We start from the raw sequence: 21,430 nt of genomic DNA, 5'->3' as shown, positions 1-21,430 counted from the left end.
TTCTCCGCCCGACTCGCCCTGACCTGGATCCCCAACTCTTTTTGTAACAACAGTCGCCGCCGCCGCTGCCCGTGAGTACAGCCGGCAACTGGCAACTGGGGTCGCTGCATCTCCGCGGCCCTTTTTTTGGGTACCCGCAAGCCAGCTCGAGCCCCGTTCCATCCCATCAGAGTCGAGCTGCGCCACGTCGTCGACCATCTCTTGTAACCTGCTAAACAATGCAATCTAGAGACCTTGTGGGAGGTGATGACATGTTGTGTCATCCTGCATAACATGATGTGAAGGATGAGGGTGAGGATGCTGGGACAACTCTTGAATTTGAGAACATGGGTGAGCCTATCAATGTTATTTCTATCCATGTCAATGACCTGTTTATGATTGATGAATACAGTGACCCAAAGTGTTTTCTTTAACAAAAGATCCCATCCCACAATTCCATAGTACGAACCATATCGTGGCGGATCTCGAGGCACATTTTAATAAGCTGGGTAACGTATCAACAACTTGCTCAAAGGGCACGTCATATATATAAAGCCCACATGTACATGGGCATCTAATGCCAAGAGATCACCACGGACGCCAGCAACAAACAAACACAGCTACGGTGGTATCTCGGCCCTGGGAATGATTCCCAAGACTTCTGCAACCTGGAGCTTCCTCCTGGCGTACTGTGCATACGTCTTTGGTAACGCACGCTGAAATTGGAAAAGAATGAGCTATTATTACATACAAAACCTGCAAGGGCAAACAATAATTTTCGCCTTTCAATATCTATACAACCGACCTTGTAATTAATTTCCTGTGCAATCAACTCTTGGACTCTTCGATCTGGAAGCTATATATATATATATACATACACCAAGGAGAGACATCAGACGATGATTATATATAGTAACAGATTCCAATGGATTGCTAGACCACACCATACTATACTTACATTTACTTCCTTACTAATGCCTTCTGTGCACCGGCGGAACTGCAAGGAAAGATGATTAAAGCATTTGCATCGTAAGAGATACTAATAATTAACCAATGAAAACACATACAGAACTCCTATGAACAAAAAGAGAACCTACTTGTGGCTCCGGTTGCAAAAAACCGCCGGGCCGCTCCAGCTCAGCCTTCAAAGTATGTTGGCGCGATGGAACCACATTCTCATTGTAAACATCCTGCAGAGCATCTCTGAAAGACGTCTAGAAGTTGTCCAACAAAGAAGAAAACACCAACACCAAGCATATACAGGGTTAGAAAGCATTGGCAATCCCGATCAATAATTATAAACTGTTGTTAGTTCTGATGTACAATGCTGACCTGACCCTCATTGACCCGCTTCCAAATCTCAAGAAAGGCACGGTCAAGACCTTCCACAAACAGACGATAAAGGCGAGTCCTCCATACATACTCTTAAATTTAATCAAAAGATTGCGATTGTTAGATACAATCATAACTAGAGCTGACCATCTAAATGAGCAAGCGACAAAGGAATCGTACCTCAAAACTATGACATGCTAGATCCAAATCAATGTTGGTGAACCCACTGGCAATCTTAACTGATTGGTAGAAACCTTTACAGCGCATTGGCTCCCACTAAATAGTAGAACTGAGAAATTATTGTGATGCTACAATGCGTATGTAAGATTAGTTGTCATTCCATGGTTTTGAGAGGTCATATAGGCCTACCTCGAGAAAATCTTTAAGCACATGATTTTCAAGCCACTGTTAAGAAGAGAAAGTTGTTAGTCCAATTTCTTTTTTACTGAACAGAGTTTTAAACTTGGACTGGCTGATCATTGCACCATGAATACCTTCATTTCCTTGACCATCTTTTCCCAGTACAGCACATACTCTCTATCAGCATCAGGGGTGTTATAAAACGCTTTGTACTGAATCCATCTGTCATATTCATACTCATTCCGAGCCTGCACCAGAAAGGAAGGGAAGCGGCATATCACAGCTGTCCTGAGAATAACAAGCTGGGCACTGGTTACAGTACTTTCGCACTTAAAAAAATTCCAAAAAAAAAACAGTATTGTAACATGTAAAATATATGGGGCCTAGGGATATCAGGAAAAAATCTGGTTACACATACAGTGTTATGGCGCTGCTAGAAGGAGGGCACGAGAGGGCCGGCCGGGGGCCTTTTGGCCACGGCCGGGCAAGATGGAAAGGATTTCCTTCTTAATTCTTGCTTGATTAGATTGATACATCTCCTCTCTTTATATAGAGAGGTTTACTTGACTCCCAAGCAAGGCTTACTTGACCCCTAAGCAAGCGACTCTTATCTCTAATTAACCCTAAGACTAACGGGCCCATTAGGCCCATTACGTACTCTAACACTACACCCCACCTGGACATGCAGCTTGTCCTCGAGCTGCAGCCTAACCAACTTATAACCATGACTCGACGCAACACAAACCTAACACCTAAAAACAAGCCTTTTATATCTCGGCTTGGTTTATTACTCTCAACTTGAAATGGATTGGGACGCTTTATTTTGGACCCCTTAACAAAAAGTGGACACCATTCGCACGTCGGACGTGCACGTGTACAGCCACCTGGATCCCATGGAAACCAGCCACTGTAGCAGTTGGGGCGCGGTGCCCTCCTGTCGGTGACACCCTGCCTTCTCCCCGCCGGACGGCTGTTGGTCTGCACCGCACAGAGAAGAGTGGAGGGCTTGCGATGGAGAATGACGAGGAAGGGTGCGCCCTCCCAACCGCCGATGTCGCAGACTTTGAGGTCGCTGTCCGTGGGGACGAGATCGAGGTCCTTTGCGCAGCGAAGGACAACTTGGAGGAGCGGCAGCTGCAGACCACGCATCTCCCGCACACGCCGACGCGCTAGGAGGCTGCGCGCAGCAGCCTGTAGCCTCACCGCCGCCGACACGTGGCGGGTAGCGATCCAAGCCGGAAGCGGTGACGGTGACGGCGGGAACTTGATCTGCTGGATGGGGACGCCCTGGGAAAGCGGTGATGGCGACGGTGGGAACTTGATCTGGTGGATCGGGACTCCCGCCGGCGCGGTGGACGCGGGGCCGGAGCTGACCGGCGGTGGCTGCTGCAGCTGCAGCGGCTGCGGCGTTGGCGCACCGAGCAGCGGCAGCGGCTGCTGCGGCGGAGCGCCGGGCGCGGCGGAGGCCGCCAGGAGTGGCGGCTGCCACTACAACCAGGGCTGGGCGATGGTTGGCAGCTGCAGTGGCCCGACGAGCGCGGGGAAGGCCGCCTGGTGCGGCGGCGCGCGGGCGGCGATGGGCGCTGGAGGCGCGGCGGGAGCCGGCGCCGGCCACTGTGGCCACTGCGGGGCGGCGGCGGGCGGCAGCTGCAGCTGGGGCAGCAGCGTCCCAGCGAATGCCACAGAGGTCCCTAGATGCGGCAAGTACCACGGCAGGGCCGATGGCCCGGCGGTGGCGGTCAGCGGCAGGGGCGGCGCCGGTGGTTGCAGCGGCAGCGGTGGGGGCTGGACAGGGGCGGCGGTTGCCGGGGATGGCAACGGCTGCAGATGCCAGAGGGGAGCCGTCGATGGCGGCGGCGGCAGAAATCCCTGGGGCGCCGTCTGCGGCGGCTGCTGGACCGGCCACGCTGTTGTCGGCGGCTGCTGCACCCAGGGGGCTGCTGAAGGTGCCGGCGGCAAGGACCAGAAGGGCGCCGCGGCCGGCGGTGGACCGTGCGAAGGGGGCGTCGGGGGCGGCCAGAACAGTGGCCCGCCATAGGCGGTCGCGCCCTGGGAGGGCCACGACAGGGGCGCGTAAGGCCCAACCCCGCCCCCGTACGGGTGCTGCTGGAGCGAGAGGTCCGGGGCCGCGATCGGGGCTGGCGGCAGTGGCGCGTAGGCCCCGGCCCCGTACTGCTGCTGCTGGAGATGGAGGCCTTGGACGGCGGTGACTAGATGCTGCAGGGTGGCAGCGATCTGTTCCGGCGACAAGGCGATGGCCGGTGGTGGTGTGGACGCACCCGGGGACGGCGGCGTGAGCGGGGCCGTGGTGGAGACGGGGCCCGCCAGCGAGGTCCTTGCGGATGTCACCGGCGCGGTGAGGAGCGGCGTCGTCGTCATCGGCGCGGTGGTGCCGCTGGGCAGCGGTGGCGATGGTGGCGGCAGCGACATGATCGGAACGAGGTCTCTGGATACCAAACTGTTAAGGCGCTGCTAGAAGGAGGGCGCGAGAGGGCCGGCCGGGGGCCTTTTGCCCACGGCCGGGCAAGATGGAAGGGATTTCCTTCTTAATTCTCGCTTGATTAGATTGATACATCTCCTCTCTTTATATAGAGAGGTTTACTTGACTCCCAAGTAAGGCTTACTTGACCCCTAAGAAAGCCCGGCAAGCGCGGCGGGGGCCGCTTGGTGCGGCGGCTGCCACGGCAGCCACGGCGGCATGGTGGCGGTGATGGGCGGCGCAGCGGGGTGCGGCCCATAGGACCCGGCCAAGAACAGGTGGATCTCCTGGACCGCCTGTGTTAGGTCCCGCAGCGTCCCGGACACCTCCGGGGTGAGGACGACGGGGGCGGGCGCGACGGAGGATCCCGGCACGGGCGGGAGGGGGGCGACGGTCGTGACCGGCAGCGGAAGAGACGGGTTGGGCGGCGGTGAAGACATGATCGAACCGAAGCTAGCTGATACCAAATTGTTATGGCGCTGCTAGAAGGAGGGCGCGAGAGGGCCGGCCGGGGGCCTTTTGCCCACGGCCGGGCAAGATGGAAGGGATTTCCTTCTTAATTCTTGCTTGATTAGATTGATACATCTTCTCTTTTTATATAGAGAGGTTTACTTGACTCCCAAGCAAGGCTTACTTGACCCCTAAGCAAGCGACTCTTATCTCTAATTAACCCTAAGACTAACGGGCCCATTAGGCCCATTACGTACTCTAACATACAGAAAAAGTATGGTACTCGTATTTGGAAGTTGTCTGCATGTGATTTTTTTAGGACTTGCTCCGTGCAAAAAATGCATCAGTATAATAAACTCTCAGGGAAGAAGTTATAATTCTTTTGTCTTTTTCTTCTACCGTGCACAGTTTATGAGATTTTCCATAATTTATTGCAAACACACATATTTTAAGCTGTGTTTAACATGTGTATATGGACTATGGTGAAGCTCACAAACCTTCGACACCAAACATGGGACCTTTTGATGGGGATAGCTACTTTGAGTCCTCTCCCGTGTGTATGCTTGGGGGATTTTAATGAAGTGTTATGCCCAGAAGAAAATGTTGGAGTTGCTAATCGCAGTAACGCTCAGAACTAGCGATTCAAAGATACGGTTGATGTTTGCATGTTGCTCGATTTAGGCTAACAAGGCCATTTTTGGACTTTTGAGAAAAAAAGTGGCGGGGGGCTCCTACACTCGGGAGATGCTGGAAAGAGCCCTCGCAAATGCGGATTGGGTCACTAGATACCCTATGGAATGCCTAACACACTTGACGGCGGCGGCGGCCGACCATGCGGCAATTCTGCTTGAGCTAGAGGAGGCGCAAGTACATCCAGGAGGTAATTTTTGATACGAGGTCATGTGGGCATCTCACGAGACTTGGAATGAGATGGTTACTGCAGGATGGAATTAAGTACCACCTGAACACACGGCATATGGCCTTCGCGGGAAGCTTTTGGCACTCTCGAAAATCCTTTCAGAGTGGAATTTGGACACCTTTGGCAGCATCCGAAAGCATATAAAACTGCTCAAGGGGGAATTGGCAAACTTGTGCAATGTTCCTGCAAGAACCTCCCCTATTCACGCAGAGATCAAAAATCAATGTGAAGCTAGTGGAACTTTATCACCACGAAGAGATTATGTGGAGACAACGATCTAGGCTAGATTGGCTCTCGGTGGGGGATAGAAATACAAGGTTCTTCCATATGAGCGCGAGCTTGATGCGAAAGAAAAATATGATCCACGCGCTCTCTAATGCCCTCGGAGTTTGGGTAGATGATCCAACTGTATTGAAACAAATGGTCTCCGAATTCTATAAGAACCTATATTCGTCAGAAGGGGTCCAGGGAGTTGATCAAGTCCTCTTGCATGTACCGCACAAGGTAACACAGGAGATGAACACGACCCTATGTGCACCATACACAAAGGAAGAAATTAAAAAAAGCTTTGTTCCAGATGTTCCCCACCAAGGCACCCGGACATGCTGGCTTCCTAACGCATTTTTATCAAAGGCAGTGGGACATATGTGGTGATGAGGTTTCAAAGGTGGTGTTTTGGGGAATGTATTAATGACATGGTCCTCGTACTAATCCCGAAGGTAACGAACCCATCCCTTTTGACACATTCCAGACCTATTAGTCTCTGCAAATTTCTTTACAAGATAGCATCCAAGGTGGTAGCCAACAAACTTAAGATTATTTTTCTTGATATTATTTTCGATGAACAATCAACATTTGTGCTAGGAAGGTTAATAACTAACAACACCATATGTGTCTACGAATGCTTACATATATTTTTTGTGCTAAGAAGTTTGATATGATGAAAGCTTATGACAGACTTTACTGGTCCTATCTTCAGGCCATGATGGGTAAGCTGGGCTTTGCACAATAGTGGATTGATATGGTTATGAATATGATCAATTTTGTCACATTTTCAGTTCTTTTCAATGGAGAAAGGTTGGGGCAGTTCAAGCCAACCAGAGGTATAAGGAGGGGAGTACAACTGTATTGAAACAAATGATCGCGGGCGTCGTTCTCGCCGACTCCTTCGCGGCGGCCTAGCCGGCCGCTGAGAGTCGGGTGCGCCACTGGCGGCGGGGCGGGATATCTCTCTCCACGGGGCGGAGGCGGAGGCGGCTCGGGGATGACCGTCCGCGTCTCGCTCGATGGAGATCCGGGTCCGGCTGCGGCTGGCAGCCGGCTCCTTCTCGCATCGCGCGCGGGTGTTGCTCGTAGTCGGCGTCCAGGACGTCGCGCCGTGTTCTCGGCGCGGGGGAGGGCTTTCCGCGCGGGCGTCGGCTTCGTGTCGCCGCGCGGCTGCGTCAATCAATTACTGGATGCGCTGGGTCATGTGGGGGAGGTCTTCGGCCTCCAGGCCGTCCAGCTCGCCTACGGCCGCCTGGGCGGCGCGCAAGTTCTCGAGCGGAGTGGCATAGACCGGGTGGTCGACTCCCAGCGTGTCGGCGATGACGGCGCCGCGTTGCTTGACAAGGCCGGCCCGGCTTGGCCCGCCCGGGGCCGGCGTGCCGAAGGCGGCGCGGTCAGCTTCGCGCTGATAGGCCTCAGTGAGGCGTCTTACGGAAACCAGCCTCCGGCCTTCTGCGAGGAGGGCGAGGCGGCGTGCCTCCAGTGCTTCGTCGTCGGCATTAGCCGGGAGGGGAGCGAACAAGTCGTGGGCCGCCGTGCGCGAGGCGTCGTGGGCGCTCTCGTCGGCCGGGCCGCCGTGGCCGACAACCATCACTTCGGTGGTGACAGCATCGCAGCCGTCGGCTCGAGGAAGCGGGTCATTGTAGATCGTGACGTTGGTGGGGAAGGTGTCGTAGGAGGCCGTGTCGGAGTCGACAGGCATCGGGTCGGTGGAGCCAACTGACTCCAGGTCCGCAGCGGGCTCGCTGGAGACATGGAGCTTGCCGAGAAGGTTGGCGAGGTGGTCGGTGCCCGCATCGAAGGCGAGCTCGTCGGAGATGAGAGTTTCGTCGAGGAGATCGGCGAGGCTGCTCGCCGCGCAGATGCTGGTGACGCCTTGCAGCGTGTCGTGGCAAGCGCCATCGGGCGTGTCGGGCTGGCTACGCTCGCTGGGGAGGAAGAGGGTTCCCGTCCAGAACAGGTCTCCGGACGACGGTGCACCTGGCCCCACGGTGGGCACCAAATGTCGGGTGGTAGGTGCGACATATGCCAACGGGTGGCTTATCATTGTGGGAGCCAGTAAGACATCGTCGGTGCCTGGAAACGGGATAAGGCGAAGACATACACGCCGGCGAATCTTACCCAGCTTCGGGGCTCTCCGTGGAGATAACACCCCTACTGCTGCTCTGCGGGTTCTCCGCATGATCACTAGATGAACAAATAGCTACACAATGCTCCTCGAGCTGTTTTGGTGGGAAGAGGGAGAAGGGCACGGCTAGCCTGCTTCTTCTCCTTGCGGGGTGTCTAGAACTAGCAGGGGGTCCAACCCTTTGCATGGGTGCCCCGAGGGGTTTATATAGGCCTACCTTCGGGGGTACAATGGTAATCCGACTGGGCGTGGGGCTCAGCTGTCTGTGAGTGCACTCGCCGGCTTCTGCGCCGGCTGCTGGGGCCCGCCGACTGGTGGGTCCCGCCGGCTGCCGGCCCCTTGGTCGACAGGCAGGTCCCACTGTCCAGGGCCTGATCAGCGGCTGGTTACTGTGGCTTTATCTTGGTGACGTAGGCTTCGTCGTGGTAGGCGTGGCTACAGTGCCGCCGCTTGTTTGGCGATCGTTGTAGCCTCACCGTGTCTTGTCTCCTTAATAGGGCGTCTCCTTCGAGGGAGGCGGCTAGCCGACTGTGGGAAGCCGGCTCCGTCTCGAGCCGACTGGTTGGAGGCGTGTCCGCCTTCGGGCGTCTCTCCGCCCGAAGGGGCCCACCGTCCGTGGGCCACGCTGGCGGCCCGTCGTGGGTGACACCAAGGTCAACATGGCAACAGTGCCGCGCCGGGCGGGTCATGCCTACCCCGTACGGCGCACTGTGTCAGGCGTGCTCCGGGATTCGGGGGTGGCAGGCTTCACTGTAGCCACGCCCCGTCGCACCGCCGTTAGGTGGGTGCAAACTTTGTGGGTACGGTCTTGACCGCTTTATGGGAGCCGGCTTCTTGGAGTCGGCCTTCTCATGGCCGGCTTCTCGAAGTCGGCCCTCCCATGGCTTTCTTCATGAGGGCTAAAGTCGGACCGCCTTCCGGAAGCCGGCCTGGGTGGCAGCCAGCAAGGGGAAGGCGGCTCCATGTCTTGGATTCTTAAGAGCCGGGCGGGCTCGTAATTTTTTCAGAAGGGCCAGGGGAAGCCGGCTAGGCTACCCATGGCTATTTACTCCGACACTCTCTCTTAAAAAAAAGATTGGAGTCAAAAGAGTTGGCGAGAGAAGAAAAAACATAACCAAAAGGAGTTGGCGAGAGAAGAAAAAACATATTCAAAAGGAATTGTCTGTACCTTTTTTTGGTTTATGTTACTATAAGAAACCAAAAGAAATCTCGGATCCGAACTGGCCTGCTTTTTTTGGAACGAAAACTGGCCTGCTTTCGTTGGGGCCCTCGCGCGCCGTCACTTCGATTCCACCCCTGTGATCGTGATCAGAGTTCGATGCCGCAGAAGAGGCTCCGCCGCCGCCGCAGGAGGTCTCCTCGCGAAGGACGATCATCCCGCCGGCGCCGTGATGAAGAAGGCGCATCTTTATCTGCCCCCGTTGTCGAATCGGATAGCAGCAGCATGACTTCCGGCGCACCGGCGCCCGAACTCCTCGACGAGCCGCCGGCCCGCGAGTACGAGTCGAGGTACCATGAGATCCTCGCCTCGCGCCTCGCCCAACTGCCTCTACCAGCCTGCGCCGACGAGGAAGGCCCAAATCTCCCCTCCGACGAAACCGTCGAAGCCCTCGTTCGTTCCTCCTTCTACGATGACGAGCTGCGGGCTGCTCTGGTAGAGTACCAAGCCCACAAGCTCTTGAGCCGACCAGATGATGTCCATGGACGAGATGGAGATTCAGGAGAAGTTGATTCGTCCTCCTCACTGATGGATGATATCACCGAGGAGGAGTTCTCGAGAGACCGTGAAGTGCTCAGCTCTCGCAGACATGAAATTGATCACACTGAGGCTGAATTGGAAGAAGAGGAGGCGGACAGGCTCAGCCACAAGTATGCACGATATCGCCTCAAAGCTTGCCTGGTTTGTCTCTCTCATTTCAATCCAACGCTCCCTCCTGCCTCTGTCAATCTAAACTATCTACGAGTCATATATAAGTCTTTTTAGAGATTCCACACTATGGACTACATACAAAATAAAATGAGTGAATTTACATTTTAAAATATGTATATATATATATCCGTATGTAATTTGTAGTGAAATCTTTAAAAAGACTTAATATAGTGTCAAAAACGCTTTTATATTATGGAACGAAGGGAGTACCTTACTCATCTGTCCTTGTGTCTGTGTACGTAGTTGCTGAAAGGAATGCCTATTGACGATGCTGCACTGGAATGCAAGTACACTCCAGAGCTTGCCTTGGATTACCTGAGTGATGGAGCCTTCGGCTGGTGTTTCGACTTGAACCTCTGTTTGCCCGTGTCCTTGAGCGACTATCAGCGACTAGTCCCTTGTAATGAAGTAAGTATGAAGGCCTAAGACGTCTTATATTTGTTTACAGAGGGCGTATATATATCCATTACTTCCAGCTCAGTAATGCATCTAGATTTCATTTGTGTGCTCATGCAGCTGGTAATTAACCAGTTTCTTTTTCTCCTTGCCTTTGAATGGGAGGCAGCAATTACTTGTTTAATCTGTCCTTTGGAAGTATGAACACTTTAGCGGCCTGAGGTTCTTTTTAGCATGGCTTTATGCGAGTATATAACCCCCGAGTTCTAGTTCTAGGGGCCTGAGGTTCTTGGCGAAATGCAAAAATAAAACTATATATGGGTGTCACTTCCTGCCGAGATTAAGCAGAGTCTAAAATATGTGTGCTTCCAGTAAAACTGTGGAAAATCTCATAATGTGTGTACCATAGAAGAAGAATACAAAAAGTATACCTTCTTCCCTGAGAGTTGTTGGTGCATGGCTTTTCATCTACTAAAAAGAAATAGAGTTACATATACTGATGCATCCTTTGCAAGGAGCAAGTTTTTTGTTTCTTTAACATCCGCGTACCATCCCTTCTTTTGTATGTGTAATCATGTTTTTGCCTGATTTCCCGAGTACCCATATTTTTTACATGTTCCGGTACCATGTTTTTTTTTGTTGGAATTTCTTCAAGTGCGCAGGTACTCAAAATTTCTTTAAGTGTGCAATACGCCTTCATGTCCGCTGCATGTTATTCTCAGGGCAGCAGTAATATGTATGTTGCTTCCCTTCTTATTTTGGTGCAGGGGGGCGATGAGTATGAAAGTTGGAGTGAATACCGAGAGTTTTATAGCACCCCTGGAACTGATAGAGATTATCTGCTGTACTGGGATACAATTGTGAAGGATCTTAAGGTATGCATGGTGCAACGATCAGCTGCTCCAAGTTTAAAACTATGCTCAGTATTTACTTTTTTGGGGGACTAACAACCATTTTGTCTTGACAGTGGATTGAAGAACATGTGCTTAAAAGCTTTTCTGAGGTACGCCTATATGACCTCTCAAAACAATGTAATGACAACTAGTCTCTAATTCTCTATATATGGGCGTAGTAGCATTACAATAACTTGTCTGTTTTACTATTTAGTGGCATGAATTGCACGAAAAAGCTTCATGCCAAGCAGTTAGGATTGCTGCTAGGTTCACAAACATCCATCCGAGGCTAGCATATTATGGTTTCCTGGTATGGTTCATCTGTCCCTTGCTTATTTAGATTGCCAGCTCTGGTTATGGTTGTGTTTGACAATTGCGGTCTTTTGATTAAATTAAGGAGTATAAACAGAGCACACGCTTTTATCTCAAGTTCGTGAAAGATCTCGACTATGTGTTTTTTGAGATTTGGAAGCTGGTCAATCGTCAGGTCAGCATTTTGTACATCATAACTAAGAACAATGTCATTTTATTGGTCGGATCTGTCAGTGCCTTGTAACCCTATTTATGCTTGGTGATGTTGTTTTCTTTCTTCGTTGGACAACATATAGATTTGTTTCAGAGATGCTATGCAGCATGTTTATGAGGAGAACCCGTTTCCATTACGCAAACGTGAGTTGGAGCGCGAGCTGAGTCGCTCTGGCTCGTTCAGATTGGAGGAACAAGTAGGTTTTTCTTTTCTTTTTCCGTTCACAGACTTTCTATTTGTTGTTTCATTGGTTAATTAGTTTCACTCTTACGATGCAAATTGCTTTGTTCACCATAATTTCCTTGTAGTTTCGACGGTGCACGGAGGGCATCAGTAAGGAAGTAAGTACAGTGTGGTGTGGTCTCGCATACATTGTAATCCATTATGTAGACCATATCCATACATCTTATGTCTCTCCTGCCTGTGTGTGTGTGTAGGTTCCAGAGTGGATAGCGCGTAAGTTAATTTCGCAGGAAGTTAGATTCAAGGTATATATGTTGTATAGATATCAGTTGGCAATATTGTTCCCCTTGCGGGTTGTGTACGTAATAGCTCATTCTTTCCAATTTCAGTGTGCTCTGCCAAAGACATATGCGCAGTACGCTAGGAAGAAGCTCAAGATTGCAGAAGTCATAGGATTGATTCCCAAGGCCGAGATACAAGCCTAGTGTGTGTGTCGCTGGCGTGCATAGTGTGGTCTTTTGGGATCACATCCAGAAACAAAACTGTAATATCGCAAGGTTAGCTACTCCACGTATGGTTAAACGCCTACGCACTTGAATGTATGTGCATGTGATTTGATTATGGGCCAGTTCTTTTTCGTGGCTTAAAAAAATAAGCTACGTGTCCCCGGCATAAAAGATAAGTCGCTCCCAAAATTTGCTGAGACTTCTAGATTAGTAATGGCATAACTAGTTCAGAAGCCTCAATGAATGAGGGAGGCGACTTGTGGAAAAAGCTGGGAAGGAGCCAGCTTGTTTTTAAGCCGCCAAAAGAATTGACCCTATTTATCCTTGGAGCAAATTGATCATATTAGTTTTTACCCAACTTAAACCGTGTCCCTACTTCCGGCCCGATAAATACATTTGATTTGGTTTGTAAGGAATTGTCGCATGCGGTTTGTTAGAAATAGGTTACTGGCTTTTGTTGCTAATTAAGATACTGCCGTCTTTCAGCAGCTAGAACATTTATAAAGGCTATTCTGAAGAAAAGACAGTTTTAGTTTTGAAAATTTCTTATTTTTCGATGCTAGTACATAAAAGTTAATTTTCTGAAGAAATGTGATTATTTGCAGTCTAGAAAGGACAGATATGCCAAGTAGCTCAACACAGTAGCAAAATACTATTCCAGTCACCGATAATCCGACCAGACTTATGCATTATTAAGAGAGGGGGGTTAGTCCCGCGAGGGCAATTACCAGCAGGTGTGAACTTCCCATCCACAGAAAGTCGAAACATTTGACTGCTCTGCCTTTTTGGCACCTTTAGAAAATTATGTGTAAAACTTTTAGAAAAATCACGACCCAACTTTTGGGATTCAAAACTTTGAAATAACTCTGTTTGAACTTTGGAAATGCAAACATTCAGAAATTGTAAGTTTTGGTAAGTTTAAAAAATAAAATAAAATTAAACTTTCAGAATTTTCCCAACTGTAGAGTGAACTTTCAGAATTTTTCGACCTATAGAAGTTCATGTGTTGAACTTAGGTGAGAAAACCCGGAGAAAGTAACCGCACACCTCAGCATTGTACAACTAACCAAATAATGACGCCATATGAATCTCCTACTCCACAGAGTGTACAATTGCTCATTGGAAGCAGACACAGTTTTCTAGGGAAAGCACCTAAGCTTTATTATATTGGAAAGACAGTTTACATAAGCCCGGGGCTCCAAAATCCAAACATGCCGGCCTGGACCAAGCCCTAAAGAATTTCCAGCTATATTATCATCATTTCTATATTTGTCCAAGAGCTTTCGAATAGTTGAGAGCCATGTCTGATGTGTGGCATTTCCTGTGCTTGAAAATATCAAGCCTTGATGCAAAGAGTGGTCCCAGCACATTCTTGATCCTGTGTTTGGAACGAGATTGCTCATGATAAAACACCGCCGCTGGTTGATGTGTCGAAAAGATTCTTATGCGGTCTTTTGGATTTGCTCCTAGGCATCAAGCATGAGTCGTTTGCCGATCCATGTAAAGGCAAATCTGTTGTAGCTTATGCTCATCCTTCCACCAGGGCATACACCTTTGAGTTGGAGTTTGTCTACGCTGGGCTGGGCGAAAATGAACTGCGATGGCTCTCTAGATGGTAAAGCTGGTTTGGGTGTGGTCCCGCGTGATGAACAGGGATCAATCTTATTCTCCTCGTGTAGACAACTTTTTCTTGCGGGGAAGCTTGTAAGCTGAACTTGGAGCATGCATGGGAAGTCTGTTTTTAGCCTTACTTAGGGCCTGTTCGGCCTTCCGCCAGCTCCGCGGATCTGCGGAGCGCGTATATCCCAGCTCCACCTTTTCAGCCTGCAGCTCCGCCAGCTCCGCGAGCTGAATCGGGAGTGGAGGGATTCCGAACGCTCCCTTAATGTCTAAGGACCCGTCGACAGTGATCGAGATGGACTCTCAGTGAAAGATGATTCAAGCTCGCGACACTGAAAAATCGCTTTACTCTTCATTGGTGAATGAGATCAAACACCCGATGAGGCAAGCCATCGCCTCCACACATTCGACATCAACCATCGCACATGCAGTTTTTTTGTTTTTTCACGGCAAACCATGGGGCACACTGTTTTTTTTTAGTAACATGGCACACACTGGTGAGCATGTCTTGTGGGCCTTGGGCCTAGGCCGGTCCACCCAGTCCGTCCCAGCGAGCAGCGACTCCGCTAGGGTTTGTTTACCCACCCCCTCCCGTCGTCGAGATCCATAGCGCCACCGTCGGCCGTCGCCCCGCCCACTCCGTCAGCCGGCGCCACGGCGACGCCGTTCCGGCAGCTCTCCTTCCGCCGACGAGCACCTCCCCCCGCCACCTCAAATCCGGCAGCGAGTCGGGGAAGTCAAAGGCCAGATTTCGATACAGGAGCCCAGCAGCGCCTCCCTCACTCCCTCGGCCAGCCGCTCCCGCCCAGCAACGCCGCGGCTCGGTCCACAGCCAGGTAGCCCCCAATCCCCCCCTCCTTCCTCTCGCATCCTCTGCTTGTTCGTTTTTTTCCTCCTTTCCTGATTTTTGTACCGGATGAGAGTACTTGCTGTAGATTTGATATTGCTGTGAGAAATATAACGACACTTGCTCCAGTACATGGGAAAGGATTTTGCTTGATTGATAGGTGTTTGAGATGATAATGCTTGTAGGGGAAATGATGTCCTGTTTCGCCTACTTGGGATCCTGGAATCCAGTTCCTTGTCGCCTGCTGGTCCTGTCACGTTCGGTCATTGGATCTAGTCTCTAGACATGGGTTCGATGTCGGTTGATGGGTCATTTCACCATCTAGTTTCTGCCCCCTGCACGACCCGTCGACGCACCGCATCGGCCGCTCTGTGCACTCCATTTTATTCGTGTTTCTCTTGGCGCTTCGCCCCTCGGCCGCTGGCCTTGGTTCGCACCCTCGTTGCCGCCAGTGAGTGCAGATCGTGTGGGGTTCATCGCCGTGGCATCTAGCTGCGTGGGCACGTGCTCTGGGTTGGGTCCTGACTTCCCATGGCCTCCCACAAGTGCGTGCTCGATCGTGTGGGGGCCCACGGTGCGGCTGCTTGACGACAGCGTGGGTGCGGGGCGCCGCCATGAGCCGCGCCAGTACTAGAACATGGAACGGAGCTGGAGCTTGCTCTACCGGAGCAGACACTCAAGGTGCTGGCCTTGGTGGCGCCGGCGACCACAGCGGCCGCCGCGGAGATGGCGGCACAACGGCTTCTCTTCGGCTGATGCACCAGCACCATGATTGGCCATGTTCTTGTTAGGATAAGATGATAAGTACGTATATGCGATTTCCGTTTTTAGAAAAACGAGTAATAGTCGTTTTTCCACAAACCTGAAATTCCAGGTTTACGAGAACCAAGTTTTATATATCCAGGAGTTTGTTAGAATTGCCAAACGTGATTTTACACTTTTCCTGGTTTGTAGAGAATAAATTCTATATATTCCACGTATCCAAACAACCCATGCATGTCTTACCTTTTTAACTCATGCAGTGGCACGTAATTAATGTACATTCTCCGTTCGTTTTGATATGTTATACTGGTTGTGCTTGGTGTAGCTGTCATGAATAATATTTGTTTGCAAGTGCTGATTAATATTTGTTGTGATTGCATGAATAATCGACAACGGTTACTTGTTGAGTTCTTATGGATAAGCTTGCTGCTGCTTTTTTCTTTGTGAATGCCGATTATTCATGATATATATAGAATTTATTCTCTACAAACCAGGAAAAGTGTAAAATCACGTTTGGCAATTCTAACAAACTCCTGGATATGTTATACTGGTTGTGCTTGGTGTAGCTGTCATGAATAATATTTGTTTGCAAGTGCTGATTAATATTTGTTGTGATTGCATGAATAATCGACAATGGTTACTTGTTGAGTTCTTATGGATAAGCTTGCTGCTGCTTTTTTCTTTGTGAATGCCGATTGAGCGACTGATTCATCGGAATCATGGCCACATCTTTCTAGCACATGCATCACAGTGATACATGACCCATTTGTTTGATTCTTATCATTCTGCACTATCATGTCGGAGAATGCGTTGATGCTATATCATGAATGCTTATCTTATATATATAGCTGATACGTATCTATTCATCTTTGTAGTGCCTGTCATTAATCTTTTTGTGCATATTCTTGTCTAGTGAGTAAACCATGAGCCACGCCGGCAAGCGTACCAGCCAGCACAGGGATCATGACAGAGAAGACAGGGACCAAAAGCGAAGGCCGGCCCACACCCAGGAAACCTCCAGTAAGGATGAATTGGTTGTTTACCGGATACTTTGTCCAGACAAAGCGATTGGTAGTGTAATTGGCAAGGGTGGCAAGGTGATAAATTCCATCCGGCAACAAACGAATGCCAAAGTCAAGGTTGTCGACCCTTACCCTGGTGCTGACAAAAGGGTTATTTTGGTATATTGTTATGTCAAGCATAGAGACCTCAAGCATAGCGACATAGATGCTGATGATGATGACAGGGAGCCTGTTTGCGCGGCACAAAATGCATTACTCAAGGTGCATGATGCAATCGTTGATGCTCTGGCAGTCAATAGTGACTCTGATGATGAAGAAGCCAACATTCTTGTACCAGCTAGTCAAGCTGCAAGCGTTATTGGAAAATCTGGTTCTGTCATCAAGAGGCTTCGCTCAGTTTCAAAATCATTCATTAAAGTTAAACCAAAAGATCCAAGCGATGTTACACACTCATGTGCTATGAGTTTTGATAATTTCGTTCAGGTATTATTTTCCTCCATATAATAGTTTGGTGAGCTGTGCCAAGATAACGTGAGATTAACCATTAGTGAATAGGTTAATTCTATCAAGCAGCAATACTTTAATTCCCAGTGCATGTTTTTGTGTTAAAATGTATGCATATATCATTGTCATCTCTCTATCATGGTAAAGAAATCAGCAAGTTGTTTGATACTCCCTCCGCCCCTAAGTATACTTTGTATATGATTTTTTTTCAATATCAACCTTTGTTAACTTCGACTGAGTTTATAGAAAAAATTATCAACATATAGAATACCAAATCAAAATGCCATTTTATTTATCATGAAATATATTTTCATATGGCATGTATTTGGTATTGTAGATATAATTAATTTTCTCTATAACAACAAAAACAAGGCCTTTCAGTCCTAAACAAGTTGGGTATAAACTTCGTCAAGTTGATGAAGATTGACGTTTGAAGAAATTAATGCGCACTGTATTATGGGATGGAATAATGCATATTAATATTTTGTTTTCCCACTATTGATGAAGATTGAAATTAATGCATATTAATAATTTATTTTCCCAGATTAAGACAATTGATAATTCTATTTTGTTTTCTGTTTGTGTGGTGCTCACTTACACTGTTGAACAATTCCAACATTTTGAGTTCTGATATGTTCTTCAATGTCCATTCTTCTTCGGTATTCTGCTAATTATTAACCATTACTATTACCATTTTTAACAGATAACTGGGGATGCTAGAGCTGTCAAGAAGGCATTGTTTGCAGTATCAACAATTATCTACAAATGTCCATCAAAAGAGAACATTTCTCTCGAAACATCTATTGATGAACTTCCTCCAACCATTATACTTCCTTCAGAGCTTCCGGTTTATCCGGCTAGTAGCTTATACTCAGTGTCAGATGCTTCTATACCATCTGGACATCCAAGTCTGTCTATCTTAGGGGCACCAAGTCATGGTTCTCATGTTCCTGAATTTACTGTACCCACTGATGCTCATGGCGGAGTGCCCATTTATCATTCTATGGTTCCAGCTATTCCTACTTATAACACCCCAAAATGTTCAGGAGAACTATTGCTGCGTGTTGCATGCCCCGCCGACAAGATTGGGTTGGTTATTGGTAAAGGTGGGGTGACCATAAAGAGTATAAGGAAAGAGAGTGGTGCAAGGGTTGATGTTGATGATGCAAAGAATGACAAGGAGGAAAGTATAATCACCATTGCATCCACTGAGGTTAGACCACAATTCCAGCTGGCTAGCTGCGCTTTGTCGTTCATACCCTATGATATGCTTTTTATTTGAGGTGACGCCTTCTGTTTCAGGCCACCGATGATGTAAAGTCTTCAGCAGTGGAAGCTGTTCTTCTGCTTCAAGCAAAGATCAATGATGAAAATGAAGATAGAATGCATCTTCGTCTTCTTGTTCCGGCTAATGTGATTGGCTGTCTTATCGGCAAGGGTGGTTCAATCATTAATGACATGCGGACTAAGTCTAAGGCAATTATCTACATATCAAAGGGCACTAAGCCTCGGAGGGCATCTTCCAGTGATGAGCTCGTTGAGGTTTGCCCCTTGTGTTATTGTTTGAGATAGTCTTCGTGGATCTATCTAGATGTCTTTACGAGTTTTATTGCATGTAGGTGTCGGGGGAAGTGGACAACCTGCGTGATGCTCTTGTTCAGATCGTTCTAAGACTCCGGGAAGATGTTCTGAAGGACAGCGTGGGAAGGCAATATTCTGGCAAGGATGGGAAGCTAACCGTTGCCACCACTGAACCAGTGTATTCAAGCAGCTTTCCGATGCCAGCATTATTACCGTACAGTCAACAAACCACTCCATTGCGCTATGATCAAAGGAGTGAAGTTGAGCGTGGCTCAAATGTATTTCCTCGTAGCAGCTTGTATCATGGATACAGCCCCAGGCAGGTAAAATGTTTTGCTTCAACGTCAATTTTCTTTGTTTCTCTATTGATCTTCGTAATGAGACGTGCCTATTAAGTTTGTGAGATAAACTTAACCGGTGATACCCTCCATCAGGCTGTAGATGATGGGTTTGGAGTACGCTCCTCGTACACTTCAAAGCCATATGGAAGGTAGGTTGCAACTGAACTCACCATAAACCCTTTCTAAGCCGTGCTCCATCTTTTACGAATAGCCGTCTCCATTTTTTTTTTACGAATAGCCGTGCTTCTTGTGTGCAAGCTCTCTTAGATTTGTAATTATTACTTGGGTCTTTATTCTAATCCTTACGATTGTATTTCATTTTGTTGATTACCACTGATCAGACGCGTCCCGGATATGGAAATGTTTATTCCTGCTAGTGGCCTTTCAAAAGTAATGGGGAAGCATGGTACAAACTTGGACAATATTAGAAAGGTCAGTTTACTATTTCATTTTACTGGTGCTTGAGCTTTTAATTAAGATATAGCTTGATGTGAGTTCAGCAACTATTAAAGGTGTGGAAAAGAGGCCCAGGTAGATAGCAAAAAACTTCTACAGGTCACTGCCTGAAGGAGTGCCCTCACTCCAGTTCATATGGGGTGCTACTTGCTGTCCCAAAATAAGTCCCACAACTGTAGTACAACTTTGTACTAAAGTTGAGAGACTTATTTTGGGACGGAGGGAGTATAGTATTAAGTCCATTAGTATACCAGTACCTAAAAGAATAGGTTGTTTATTTATTCTTTTATTATTTTATTTCGTAAAAGAGGGTAATTTGATCCATGACTAGAGATGAAATGTATGACGTAATGGTGTGTGTACAACACCAAGAGTGGATTGCTTTCATGCAACCGTTGTACAGGATTGACATGCATGAACATATGGAAAGCATAATCAGTTATAAACTTGTAATCTGACATCTTGAATGATCTATTTTTAGGATTAATTGGTAGGTTAATTTTACTTAAAGCACGGTTTCACGTTCCATTTCACTACCCACTGGTGGTTCTTTTCACCTTTTTCCTCATGCTACTACTTCGCAATTGACGTGCAATCATTGATTATAACTGCAGATTTCTGGAGCTGACATTGAAATTATTGAATCAAAATCATCTCATCATGAGCATGTTGCTCACATATTTGGCACCCCTGAGCAGACGCAGTCGGCAGAGAATTTGATCAAAGCTTTCATAATGTCTACTTAAGGACGTACTTCCGGCTGTAGTTTGAAAGGATATATGGGGACACTTCAGTCAGCTCTATCGGACTCTTGCCATCCCGTAATATCCTTAGATCAAAACAGTGCTCTCCATCCCTTCAACTCTCCAATAAACCTCATGCTTTATCTCTCTATCTTCCTCAGATTCTCAACCATGACTTGTGTGGACTTGTTCGTGTTTAATCGCATGTTCAGATATTCCTATCTAATCTCGATGAGTGCCTCAATCTCTGCTTATTCATAACCAATTCTTTATGCTGTCAGCGCTGATAGCTGATTCATTCGCTTGCCAGTACGGGAGGGGCCCTTAACACTCTTTTGCCACTTCAAACAGAACATGCAGCACACGTTCTAACACTTTGTTTTTGAAGAAATCTGTTACACCATTACCATGTAGAATTCTTCTCGTCCTTTTTCATGATAGACTTCAACATCATCGTTCTTGTACTCTTTTGCTGCTTACCATGATTGACAGTCTTCAGTCAGAACATGCGGTACACGTTTTTTCAGTGTTCTGCATGGTGGCTGCTACATCGTCCTTAGATATCGAATGACTAATCTAATACTGCAATTTTAAGAAATCTGTTTCATCGTGACTAAGTAAATTTCTTCCTGTTCTTTTCAAATACTCTAAAATTGTGTATACTAATTTAAAATAGGTTCTGTACTTGACTCCTCTTCCCAATCATCATCTCAACTTCTTCGGTCATTCCTTAGGTGGATATTTTCTTAGATATGATTATGTTTCTTTGCATCAACTAGGTCGGTAATGCTGAAATCTGTTTCATCAATCAATACTAAGTAAAATTCTTGCCCTTGTCTGTAAGTGTTGGTTGAGTAATGGCCTGAAAATTATGTATAATCTAGAAGTAGGTTGAGTACATGACTCCTCTTCCCATTCATCACTGTCATTCCTTGGCCATGTATGTTCCTAGATTGGTTACATCTCTTGGACACCAACTGTGAATATTAGGTAGGGTGGGTTGTCATGGCCACTCTATAAATAATTTCTTCTTATGAGTTCCAACTGCTTGAGGTATCGCTTGTTATCCTGTGGCTACTGCTCACAAGCTGCCATTAGGTGAATTCGTAAATAGAGAACAGGAATGCTGAGATTTTTTGGCATTCAGATGATGATTGCTCTGTTCTTGTTTGTTCTGTATGTCAGCTCTGATAGCTGATTCTCTCC

The 21,430-nt window shown here is 48.1% G+C and overlaps 2 protein-coding genes and 1 long non-coding RNA gene across 4 annotated transcripts; 2 read left to right on the top strand and 1 right to left on the bottom strand.

Annotated features, from left to right (window-relative positions):
- Positions 1 to 1,490: 1,490 nt before the first annotated feature.
- On the bottom strand, positions 1,491 to 2,057 carry LOC123059555 (uncharacterized). The gene is made up of 3 exons (XR_006427471.1): positions 1,806 to 2,057; positions 1,681 to 1,716; positions 1,491 to 1,587 (listed from the first exon to the last, which is right to left on the bottom strand). It is a non-coding gene; the product is annotated as an uncharacterized lncRNA (long non-coding RNA).
- A 7,091-nt stretch (positions 2,058 to 9,148) lies between these two features.
- On the top strand, positions 9,149 to 13,059 carry LOC123059554 (uncharacterized). Of its 2 annotated transcripts, XM_044482096.1 has the most exons (10): positions 9,149 to 9,814; positions 10,088 to 10,252; positions 11,008 to 11,115; positions 11,208 to 11,243; positions 11,348 to 11,443; positions 11,531 to 11,620; positions 11,742 to 11,855; positions 11,968 to 12,000; positions 12,097 to 12,147; positions 12,232 to 13,050. In XM_044482096.1, exons 1-10 carry the CDS (start codon positions 9,233 to 9,235, stop codon positions 12,325 to 12,327), a joined length of 1,371 nt encoding a protein of 456 aa, XP_044338031.1. In that variant the 5' UTR covers positions 9,149 to 9,232; the 3' UTR covers positions 12,328 to 13,050. The 2 variants fall into 2 exon arrangements, with proteins under 2 accessions (XP_044338031.1, XP_044338032.1); XM_044482097.1 differs by lacking the exon at positions 10,088 to 10,252 and having other exon boundaries at positions 12,232 to 13,059.
- Positions 13,060 to 14,501: 1,442 nt separating this feature from the next.
- LOC123063579 (KH domain-containing protein At4g18375) lies at positions 14,502 to 20,450 on the top strand. Its single transcript, XM_044487403.1, has 8 exons — positions 14,502 to 14,804; positions 16,491 to 17,082; positions 17,807 to 18,316; positions 18,406 to 18,645; positions 18,723 to 19,007; positions 19,119 to 19,174; positions 19,367 to 19,457; positions 20,096 to 20,450. The coding sequence occupies exons 2-8, from the start codon at positions 16,501 to 16,503 to the stop codon at positions 20,225 to 20,227; spliced, it is 1,896 nt and encodes a 631-aa protein (XP_044343338.1). The 5' UTR covers positions 14,502 to 14,804; positions 16,491 to 16,500; the 3' UTR covers positions 20,228 to 20,450.
- The last annotated feature ends 980 nt before the right edge of the window (positions 20,451 to 21,430 follow it).

The sequence above is a fragment of the Triticum aestivum genome, chromosome 3A (assembly GCF_018294505.1).
Source record: "Triticum aestivum cultivar Chinese Spring chromosome 3A, IWGSC CS RefSeq v2.1, whole genome shotgun sequence".
In the NCBI taxonomy this organism is placed as follows: domain Eukaryota; kingdom Viridiplantae; phylum Streptophyta; class Magnoliopsida; order Poales; family Poaceae; genus Triticum; species Triticum aestivum.
This window is presented reverse-complemented; position numbering and strand designations above follow the sequence as displayed.

Excerpts from the sequence above, each read along its gene's own strand:
- LOC123063579 (XM_044487403.1), top strand. The coding sequence starts at position 16,501 with ATGAGCCACGCCGGCAAGCGTACCAGCCAGCACAGGGATCATGACAGA. Across the intron at positions 19,008-19,118 it reads ATGGATACAGCCCCAGGCAG|GCTGTAGATGATGGGTTTGG; the intron begins GTAAAATGTTTT and ends ACCCTCCATCAG. Across the intron at positions 19,458-20,095 it reads ACTTGGACAATATTAGAAAG|ATTTCTGGAGCTGACATTGA; the intron begins GTCAGTTTACTA and ends TTATAACTGCAG.
- LOC123059554 (XM_044482096.1), top strand. The coding sequence starts at position 9,233 with ATGCCGCAGAAGAGGCTCCGCCGCCGCCGCAGGAGGTCTCCTCGCGAA. Across the intron at positions 9,815-10,087 it reads ATCGCCTCAAAGCTTGCCTG|TTGCTGAAAGGAATGCCTAT; the intron begins GTTTGTCTCTCT and ends CTGTGTACGTAG. Across the intron at positions 12,001-12,096 it reads CGGAGGGCATCAGTAAGGAA|GTTCCAGAGTGGATAGCGCG; the intron begins GTAAGTACAGTG and ends GTGTGTGTGTAG.